The 11,605-nt window shown below is 38.0% G+C and overlaps 1 protein-coding gene across 1 annotated transcript in view; it reads left to right on the top strand.

The window, feature by feature from the left end:
* The window catches only part of CCDC109B (coiled-coil domain containing 109B), a 152,274-nt gene extending 142,364 nt beyond the window's left edge, over nt 1-9,910 (top strand). The window contains exons 5-8 of the mRNA XM_006869342.1: nt 2,143-2,303; nt 7,019-7,222; nt 8,015-8,131; nt 9,833-9,910. Coding sequence (XP_006869404.1) covers nt 2,143-2,303; nt 7,019-7,222; nt 8,015-8,131; nt 9,833-9,910 — 560 coding nt within the window. The remainder of the gene's footprint in view (nt 1-2,142; nt 2,304-7,018; nt 7,223-8,014; nt 8,132-9,832) is intronic.
* Nucleotides 9,911-11,605: the final 1,695 nt, after the last annotated feature.

Below are 11,605 nucleotides of genomic sequence, written 5' to 3'. Positions count from 1 at the left end.
AAAAAAAAAAAAAAAAAAGCTGTTGCAGCACTGGAGGTACTCACTCATCTGTGGCAAGAAATTTGGTAGACAGCTACCTGACCAACTGATTGGAAGATTTGTGCCTCAACAGAATGTGAAATAATCGGGCAATTTCATAAATAGTGCATAAAAATAAAATTTTGGTGATCATAATTCAAAAAGACCTGCACCAGTACATCCACAGGGAACTGCCAGAGCTTCAAATCAGATTCAGACAAGGACATGAAAGAGGGATATCATTGCTGGCATCAAAATGGATCTTGATTGAAAATGGAGAATATCAGAAAGACGTTTCCCTGTGCTTTATTCACTTTGCAAAGACTTTCGACTATGTGGACCATGACAAGGTATGGACAATATTGAGAAGAACGGGGATTCCAGAACACTTAATTCTGCTTATGAGGAACCTGTACAAAGACCATGAAGACAGTCATTCTAACAGACAAAGTGACACTGAATTGCTTAAAAACAGGAAAGGTGTGTACCAGGCTTGTATTCTTTCACTATACTTGTTCAAACTGTATGATTTCCAAATAATCTGAGAAGCTGGATAAGAAGCAAGTGGCATCAGGATTACAGGAAGACTCATTAACAACCTGCGATATGCAGATGACACAACTTTGCTTGCTGAAAATGAAGAGTACTTAAAATACTTATGATGGAGGTCAAAGACCACAGCCTTCAGTATGGGTTGCACTTCAATATAAAACAAAAGTCTTCACCTCTGGACCAACAAATAACATCATGATAAATGGAGAAAAGACTGAAGTCAAAGACTTCATGTTGCTTAGATTCACTATCAGCAGGCATGGAAGCAACAGTCAAGAGCTCAAACAACATATTGCAGTAGGCACATCTGCTATACTAAACCTCTTCAAAGTGTTGAAGAACAAAAATGTGAGTTTGAGGATTAAAGTATTCCTGACCCAAGCTATGGTATTTTCAATAACCTCATATGCATGTGAAAGTTGGACAGTTAATAAGAAAGACCATTAGGAGATTTAATGCATTTGGGTTATGATGTTGGAGAAGAATATTTAAAGGAACATGGAGTGCCAGAAGAAAAATTATATGTTGGAGCTACAGGTAAAATACTCCTTAGAAGCCAATGGATCGGTCCCTCAAAAAAGACACCATGCTTGGTAAAGTAGAAGGTCAGTGAAAAAGAGAAAGAACCCCAGTGAGGTGGATTGGATTGGTACAGTGGCCGCTGCAACAGGCTCAAGTGTAACTGATTGTGAGAATGGCATAGGACCTGGCAGTATTTTGTTCTTTTGTGCTTACTTAAGGTCACTGTGAGTTGGAACAGACTCAACAGCAACTTACAACAACAACAATACTGACTGAGGATCTTGTCTGTAGTTACAGTTTACTGCTTCCTGGCAGGGTTCCTTATCTGCCTCCCTTAGGTTCTCTTACAGTGATAGTCACAACCCTCAGAACGTTATAATTTTATGTGTATTGTAGATCCACACAGGGAATGATGCAAGAAATCTATAATTAAATGCACTTTGTGTAAAAAACTCTGATACTGTGGCTTTCTTTTCAAATGTTTAGAGGAACATCTTTTCCAACGTACATTGTTTGTTTACTATGATCCCACTTGTTTAAAACATAACTTGAGTTACTTATCAAATTGATATATACCTTTGTTTACATGTTTTTGTACCTCCTTCCTTCCTCGTAAACCATAAATATTTGGTGATGGAGGAAGGGATCCTAGGTTGTGTGCAGGTATGAAAGTAAAGTCATAAATGTGTTTAGACCTAATAACCCATTAGGTGAAGTGTTCTCTTGGATTCTGGTAGATGGATACTGGCTTATTTTTACTTTTCCTATATGCATTTAAAAAAAAAAAAAAAAAACAGCAAAAAATTCAAAAGAACACAAACAGCACAATTTTAAATCTACTATCTGGGTTGATTTATGAGCTAGACTAAAGGAATCATCTGAGCCAGGAAGAAAGACCAGTACTAAATGCTGCCTCCCTTTAAGCTGGGAGTACTCAAGTGGTCAGTCGAGGGTGCTTTTGCACCTACTGCTCAGATTTGGTTCCCTAAATCACAGACCATGGAGGAGAAAATGTGGTGACTGCCTTGTTTCCCTTGTGTCTTTTCTCAGAAAAAATGAGTAGCGAGCATGCTACTGAGATGGAAACCATGATGTCTTTGGTTCACAGACTGTTCACAGTCATACATTTTGATGAGTATCAGAAAAAGAAGGAGAACCACTTACTGGAGAAAATTGACCACTTGAAAAAACAGCTGCAGCCCCTCGAACAGGTTAGGAAACATCACCATTGAGTTTGTAGAGCTGCTGGGGTGGTTTGATCTACCAACCTTTAGGTTAATATTGTTGTTAAGTGCTGTCACATTGGTTTCAACTCATAGTGACCATGTCTAGGGTTTCTGAGGAGCAGCAGCTGAGATTGAACCACCAACCTTATGGTTCAAACCAACCTTGTGCTTCAGTGCATTAACCTGCAGCAGCACCACACCACCATTGCAAACCGCTTGTGCCACCAGGCTGTATATAAAAATAAAACCTAATTTTTACTATGTTGGTCGGCTAAAAGCGCAAGGTTGGCTTTTCAAATTTACCAGCTGCTCCATCAGAGAAGCATGAGGCTGTCTCCTCTTGTAAAGCTTAGAAACCCTATACAGGGTCACTGTGAGTTGGAATGGACTTACTGGTGGTGGATTTGGTATTGATTTGAATGTTTGCTTTGTACTCTTCTTGTGAACATTTTTCTGAGTGCTTTACATATGTTTCTTTTCTACTTTGATCCTTACAACAAGCCTGTGAATTTGTATTGCTCTGATCCTCATTCTTCAGATGAGGCAACTGAGACAACAAAGGCGTATTCCTAATAGGTGGTAGAGCCACCCTTCTCATCCCTAATAAGCCATGATGTCTGTGCAGATGAATGGTGGTGGTGGTTATGTGCCGTGGAGTCGGTTCCAACCCATAGTGACCCTGTACAGGGTTTCTGAAGCTGTAAATCTTTACCGGAGCAGAAAGCCTCATCTTTCTCCCGCATGCAGATGAGTACTGAGTAGCTCATGACAATTTATGAATATTTTGCTTTCAACCTATAAAACTTATACTCTGAGTTGGGATGAGAGCTCACAGGGGGACTACATAAATTTATTTTTTATGGAAAGCAGACCTGATGCCCAGCTCTGCTTTAACATAATTGCACCTAAAAATTTAGTAATGATTTCTTAACGTCATTAAAGTTAAAAGAGAAAAATAACTTTGAGTTTATGTTTTCAGTCTGTTTTTTTTAAGGGAAAAACTACATCCTTTAAACTTTGTGGTCCTATTTGCTATTTAAAAAAATAGCTAGCAATATGTGTATATACATATATGACTAGAGTTTATGGACATGTAAAAAGTTTGTAATCAGAATTACAATTTAACGTTTGAAAGTGGTAGAGAAAGAGTTTTCTGTTTTACTGTTTGGATTGTTTACTTCCCTTTTTTTCCTTCACTTATTGTTAATTGGTAATATGTTTATGTGGTTTGTAGTCCCTGTTGTTATTTTTGTTAGGTGGTGTCAAATCGGTTCCTACTCATAGCAACCCAGTGCACAATAAAAGGAACCACTGCTGATCCTGTGCCATCCTCACAGTTACTATGTGTGAGTCCATTGTTGCTGCCAATGTGTCAATCCATCTCCTGGGGGGCGGGGGGGCTTCCTCTTTTTCATTGACACTCTGCTTTTTCGAGCATTATGTCCTTTTCTAAGAATTGGTCCCTACTGAGAAGATATCCGAAGTACAAGAGATGAAGTCTCACCATCATGACTTCTATGGAACATTCTGATTGTACTCCTTCCAAAACAGAGTTGTTTGTTCTTCTGGCATTCCATGATATTTCTTTATTCATTCACCAACACCAGAATTTAGATTCATCCGTTCTTCACCTGTCAGCCTTCTTTGTTCATTGTGCAACTTTCACATGCATATGAGGTCACTGAAAATACCATGGCTTGGGTCAGGCACATCTTAGTCTTCAGAATGACATCTTTTCTCTTTAACATTTTAAAGAGGTCTTGTGCAGTAGATTTGTGTAATGCAGTTTGTTGTTTTCTTGATTGCTGCTTCCATGAGCATTTATTTGTAGATTCAAGCAAAATGACAAAAAGGTTGAAATTTTAACCTTTTCTCCATTTATCATGATGTTATTTATTGATCCAGTTGTGAAGATTTTAATTTTCTTTATATTGCAGTGCAATCCATACTAAAGTCTTTGATCATCATCAGTATTTTAAGTCCTCTTTGCTTCTAGCAAGCAAGATTGTGTCATCTGCATATCACAGGTTGTAAATGAGTCTTCCTGCAATCCTGATAACCACATTCTTTTTCATATAATCCAACTTCTCGGTTTATTTGCTCAGCATGGTGAATCAGTATGGTGAAAGTATTTGTAAGTATACAACTCTGGCAAACACTTTCCCTAATTTTAAACCATTCATTGTCCTTTTGTTCTATTTGAATGACTGCCTCTTGGTCTATGTACATGTTTCTCATGAACCACAATGAAGTGTTCTGGAATACTCATTCTTCTCAATTTTATCCATCGTGGAAAGCCTTTGCATACATATTAAATAAAGCGCAAGTAATTCTCTTTCTGATATTGTCTGCTTTCTACCAAGATCCATCTGGTATCAGCAATGATATCCCTCATTCCATACCCTCTTCTTTATTGGGCTTGAATATATGGCAGTTCGCTGTTGATTTGTTCCCTTTTGAATTATCTCTAGCAAAATTTTGCTTCAGTGTGATATTAATGATATTGTTCAATGATTTCTGGCTTCCATTGGTTCACTTTTCTTTGGATTGGGCACAGATAAGGATGTCTTCTAGTCAATTGAAAGGTAACTCTCTTCCAGATTTCTTGGCATAGATGAGTGAGAGCCTCGAGTGCTGCATCAACTTGTTGAAAGATTTCAATTTGTATTCATCAGTTCCTGGAGCCCTGTCTTTTGCCAAAGCCTTTAGTGTAGCTTAGACTTCTTTCCTTAATGCCATTGGTTCTTGATCATATGCTACATCTTGTTATGATTGAACATTAACTAATTTTTTTTTTTTTTTTTTTGGTACAGTGATGCTGTGGATTTTTTCTATCTTCTTTTGATGCTTCCTGCACCATTCAATATTTTACCCAGTTGTTGTTGTTAAGTGCCGTGGAGTTGGCTCCAACATGTAGAGAACCCTGTGTAGGCTTCCCAAGGTTTTAAATCGTCACGGGAGCAGAAAGCCTCATCTTTCTTCCACGGAGTGACTGGTGGGCTCAAACTGTGGACCTTGTTGTTTGAAGTCCAGTGGTTATCCTATGGAGCGACTACACTCCCTATTTTGCCCATTGTTGTTGTTAGGTGCTCTCGAGTTGGTTCCAACTCTTAGTGACCCGCTGGTATTCATAAGGTTTTCAGTGACTAAATATTCAGAAGTAGTGGAGGGTTGGAGACAAAGAGGAAGCCCATCAATGATATGGATTGCCACAGTGGCAGCAGCGGTGGACTCAGGTGTAGCAACGATTGTGAGCTTGGACAAGGACTGGACAGTGTTTCGTTCTGTTGTGCAGAGGGTTGCTATGAGTCGGAAATGACTCAATGGCATATAACAACAGCAGCAACAACATAGTGATCCTGTAAAAGGTTTTCATGCAGCGGCTGGTGAGCTTGAACCCCCGACCTTGTGTTTCAAACCGACTTTGCAGTCCAGCCACATTAACCCACAGCGTCACACCTTCAATATTGCAAGTCAAGGCTTAATTTTTTTCTTTAGTTCTTTCAACTTGAGAAATGCTGAGTGTGTTCATCCTTTTTGATTTTTTAAATCCAGATCTTTGTACATTTCATCATAATATCTGACTTTGTGTTCTTGAGCTGCCCTTTGAAGTTTTCTGTATAACTGTTTTACTTAATCATTTCTTCTAGTTTCTTTAGATTCTCTAAATTCAAGAGCCAGTTTCAGAGTCTCTTCTGACATCTATTTTGGTCTTTTCTTTCTTTCCTGTCTTTTTAATGCCTCTGCTTTTTTCCTGTATGTTCTTGATATCAGCTCTTCTGATCTTTTGTCATTTGTGTCTTATGCATCAAACTTGATCTTGAAGTGGTCTCTGCATTCATGTGGGGTATATTCAGGATCATAATTTGGCTCTCATGGACTTGTTTTAATTTCCTTTAGCTTCAGCCTGAACTTGTATATGAGCAATTGCTTGTCTGTTCCACAGTCTGTCCCTGGCCTTATTTTGGCTGATGATAATGAGCTTTTCCATTGTCTCTTCCCACAGACATAGCCAATTTAATTCCTGTGTATTCCATCTGGTGAGGCCCAGGTGTGTAGATGACTTTTATGTTGTTTTAAAAAGGTATTTTTCAATGAATCATTCATTGATCTTCAGTATTCTACCATGCAATCTCCCAGGTCACGTCTCTTCCTCGCCTGATAGCCATTAGTATTTTTTTATTATAAATCATTTCCTAATCAATATACATGACAAATACGTATTTTATTTGTCATGTTTTTCAGAAAGGACAATGTATTACACACAGTGCAGTCATCCCCTTTCACTAAGTGTGTCCTAGAGTTCTCTTTCTAGTGGTACATAGAGAGCCTCCTTAGGACAGTTACTTAATAAACATAACATTCTTTCTTGCTTTTTGCTATTAAGATTGATACGTAATGAATCACATTTGTGCAGGTGTACAAATAGGATAAAGTTCCAGAAGCAGAATTGGAAGAAAATAGGCATGCAACTCTAGCTAAAGTGATGTATCTATGAACCCTGGTGTGGCTCTGTAAGCATTGGACTGCTAACCACAGGGTTGGCAGTTCAGACCCACCAGATGCTCTCAGAAACCCTATACATCATCATCTGACTCGATGGCAGCTAACAACAACAATGCAGCTATGCACTTGTTCCTTTATTTCTTAAGTTGATGCACTGTAAATGAAGTGGATAATTATTTCCTTTCTTTTCTCAGCTGAAAGCTAGAATTGAAGTTCACTCTGAAGCTAGAATCAGCAGACTCCTGTGGACTGGATTGGCACTTCTGTCCATTCAGGGAGGGGCATTGGCATGGTTCACTTGGTGGGTGTACTCCTGGGACATCATGGAACCTGTTACATACTTCCTCACAGTTGCAAATTCCATGGTCTTTTTTGCATACTTTCTCGTCACTCGACAGGTGAGTGGTGTATTAGGGAAATATTAAGTAAAAACTTCTGTGCAAAACATTTCTTACTCAACTTTGTAAGTAATAAGGGCTTTATTGAATGAATTCCTACTATCTGGGTGTTTATAGAAGGAGCCCTGGTGGCACAGGGGTTAAGCTGCTAACTAAAAGGTTTAAACCTACCAGCTGCTGTGTGGGGAAAAGATGTGACTGTCTGCTTCCTTAGAAACCCCAGGGGGCAGTTCTACTTTGCCATACAGGATGGTCACTATGAGTTGGAATTAACTCGAGGGCAGTGGGTTTGTTTGTTTGTTTTTGTGTGTGGGGGTTGTTTATAAGTGGATACATTTTTACTGGTTTTCATGAGGCTGGTTGTAGATTTACATATAGTCTACAGCAACTATATATAGCCTCTATAGAGAAACATTAAGACAACTTGCAAATCCTGTCATTGGGGTTGACATATCACATTTATGTTTCCTCTTTCCATATCACATCTATGTTTCTAGTTTATGGGTTAAATTGAATATGTAATGCAGAACACCCAGTAAATTCACCTTTACTTCATGGTTGTTTTCCTAAAAATCTCCCTGTCTGCTTGTGAGAACAGGACTGAAGGAGCAGCTGATCTTAAATGAGACTGAAATGTTTATACTTGTATCTGCTTGTGCTTTCTCTGGTGACCACTGCAAATGTGTAACTCATTAGCTCTGCTTGGCTGTGGTGGTGCTGAGTCGTTTCTTCTGGCAGGAACATGTTCGTTTAAAACATGCTCATTTTCTTTTTCTCGCTCTCTTTTTAAAGGATTATACTTACAAAGCTGTTAGTGGTAGGCAATTTCTTCACTTCTTCTATAAGAACTCAAAGCAAGAACATTTTGATGTGGAGCAATACAACAAGTTAAAAAATGATCTTGATGAGGTAGGTATCTGATTGTAAATATATGTCTTTTAGCTACAAGAGTGTAGTATCAGGGAAATGCAATTGATGGCTCATGCTTATGGGTTAAATCATGATCCTAGCTAAACCTCTGTCTATTGTGAAATCGTTGACATATCTGATACTAATTTCAGATTTAACAGTTTTATTCTTGTCATCAGTATTTTACATGGAACTAACTTTAAATAGGAGTATGTATGAAAATATCTTAAGACTTTGAGACAGTAAAATGCAAGACTCAATAAAATGTATTCCTCAATGAGTATGATTATTAAGGGAAAAAGCCAATTATAAAGTGTAATTGCAGATTTTTAGCTATTAAACACATGATTGTTGTTGTTAAGTGCCATCAAGTCGGTACCGACTCATAGCAACCCTATGTACAACAGAACGCAACACTGCCCGGTAATGGACCAATCTCACAATGACAGAAAGTTGAAATTTCGGAATGTGAATGCTATGGGAAATAATTTTAACCTTTCTAAAGGCATTTTCAAGTTTCTTCTTAAAAATGAAAGAATCGGTGTGGTGCTCTTGCTTTTATCCTTCCCTCCATGTTTCAGGTGAGGAAACAGAGGTTCTTACAGTCCGTGGTCACGGTTGCACTTAGATACAGCTAGAAGGTGGGCAAATCAGAGCATGAACCAAAAGTTTGACTCGGAACCCTGTGCTCTTCAGAACACCACAGTCTGGTTCTTACACAGTTTCTCTCTCTGGCCTCCCAGTATACTCACCTGTTTTCAGATAGTGGAACTCCCTCTTAGGATTTCATAAGGGCTGTAATCGTTACTGGAATAGATCACCACACCTTTCTCCTGATGGTCAGTGGCCAAGTGCTTGACCATTTTATCACCAGGGCTCCGTATCACTATATGTTGTTGTTGTTGCTAAATGCCCTTGAGTCGGTTCCGACTCATAGTGACCCTCTATAGGATTTTTGAGGAGCGACTGGTGGGTTTGAACCGACGACATCATGACTCTAATTGATATTGGGGCTCAGTACTTATCTTGCAGTGCCACACCACTAAACAGGAAAATATAATGCATGTTTGATTTTTGTGATGGTTGTTAATTTAGTTAGATACTCTTTACACTTGAAGAGATCCAATCCAAGGCTAAAGAATATTTTCCCAGCAAGTTTATGTGAAAGAGGTGGTGTGTGGTTGACTTGATTCCAATTCACAACGACCCTGTACATGGTTTCCAAGGCTGTATATTTATACAGGAGCAGAAAGCCTCACCTTTTTCCCATGGGGTGCTCAGTGGACTCAAACTCTGACATTGCAGTTAGCAGCCCAACATGTAACCCACTAAGCTACTAGAGCTCCCTAGCAAGTTTATAAGAATGGGCAGTTAAGATTCAAATTGATCCCTTGTATTTATTATTATTATTATTATTATTTTAATGTTTTGAAGTTGAGAGAAAAAAGGAATACAGAAGATCGCAGAATTTTTGTTTTGTTTTTAACATGAGCTGGAAAGACCATTATTAAGGGAGTAAGCTAATAGTTTTTGAAAGCATAATGATGAATTAGAACCTTTAATTCATCTTTTTTAAAAAGCCCATATCAAATTGAAGTATCTGTGTATTTATCTGTAGTGGTATAAGTATGTTTATTGCCCTAAAGAGATAGCAGTTTATAAAATTCCTGATTGGATGCTTCTTCTTTTTCCCACTGACAGGCCAAAGATGCCCTGAAACATTTGCGCCATAGTCTCTATTTTCGATTGCCCGTGGAGGAACTTGATGACAAGAATTAATCTTACATTTTTAGATGTCATTGAATTTTTCCATTTTGTGTTGATTTGTAACTTAGAAACTGGAACTTTTCGAGTCGCATAATTAATTTCAATTTGTCTGTTTCAATATATTTTAGTTAATAAAATATTCTTTTAAAACTTAAGACACTCTTTGAAGTTCTCCCTGGAGATTTTTTGATTTGTTAATTTTCATTACTTGTTGAATTTGAATGCTAGCACTACTGTTTGGCTCTTTAGTCTTTCTCCACGTCATTCCCATGAAGGCATGAAAATGATCCATGGGCTTAGCATTCACTTCCCTCCTAGGCCTCATTTAGAATCATACAAAATTCAGTTGTGTCCCTAATAATTCCATAGCTCAGATGGAATGTCATTTTGCTGACACCAATGTTGTTGTTGTTGTTGATAGGTGCCATTGGGTCGGTACCGACCCATAGCAACCTTATGCACAGCAGAACGAAACACTGCCTGATCCTGGGCCAACCTCACTACTGTTGACACACTTTAGTCCATCGATGCTGCCACTTGGCCAGTCCATCTCATTGGCGGTCTTCCTCTTTTGCTCTGACCCTCCACCTTACCAAACATGATATCCTTCTCCACTGATTGGTCCCTCCTGACAATATGTCTGAAGTATGAGAGACAAAGTTTGGCTGCACTTTTTCTTGTTAATGCCTTTATTGCTGTTGTTTAATGTTTATTAAATCTTAGTGGTTTCCCCTTATCTTGATGCAAACATGTATTAATTTTCTTTTGAGATTGCCCTGTAATTTATTTAACTTCTATCCAAGTTTAAAACAGTTTGTTTTATCTTGAAATCTACTTGACTTCCTTGCCGTTTAGAAATTCTGTAACTACACTTTTCCCTCTTTGCTTTGTAGTAGTCTTCATTATTAATTGCTACCTCTAGTTGAGTATTTTCAGTCTGGTAGGTTTGTTTTACTTTGGATACATCTGTATTTGGGTTGAGTTCTGGAAGGTGTTGCCATGTATGTAAATCTCAGGTTGTTGTCTGCTATTGTTGGCTCTAAGTTGGAAGGTCTCCCTTTAGTATTTTGGTGTAAAGTTGGCATGGTTATTTAAAAATTCCTTTAATTTCTGTTAATCTGCAAATATCAAATGTTCTAACTTTACTGTCATATTTGAAAGATATTTTTCTTGATATGTCATTTTTGGTTGGCAAAATTTCTTTTCTTTCAGAGTTTTGTGTGTATCTTCCCATTGGCATCTTTTCTGCAATGTTTCTGTTGAGAAATCAGAGTTTAATCAGATCATTTCTCCTTTGTAGGTAATTTTTTGTTTTTCCCAAGTTGCTCTCAGAATTCTTTTCTTGTCTTTGATTTTGGAAATTTTGATTTGAATAGGTCTTGGTGACTTTCTTTTTGGGGTCTTTGCTGTTTGGGTTTCATTCAGCTTCTTGAATTCTTACTGTCTTACATGATGTTAGAGAAGTTTACTTGCAACAACTCTTGACTATCTTTTCTGTATCTTTTTCTGTTCTGGAATTCTTATCTCTTGATGTTGTCCCACATGAATCTTAGACTTTTTTCATTTTTTGTGTGATTGTTCTTCTCACCTACCAATATTGAGAAATTTATCCTTAAGTTCACTAATTTGGGCTTCTGTTGACTCAACCTTCTGGCTTTCTGTTTGCAGATTTTGTATTGACTCCAATCCTTTATCTATTTTATTGAT

This window comes from Chrysochloris asiatica, unplaced genomic scaffold (assembly GCF_000296735.1).
Source record: "Chrysochloris asiatica unplaced genomic scaffold, ChrAsi1.0 scaffold00129, whole genome shotgun sequence".
Lineage (NCBI taxonomy): Eukaryota > Metazoa > Chordata > Mammalia > Afrosoricida > Chrysochloridae > Chrysochloris > Chrysochloris asiatica.
The sequence above is the reverse complement of the archived record's forward strand: the minus strand, read 5'-3'. Positions and strand labels throughout refer to the sequence as shown.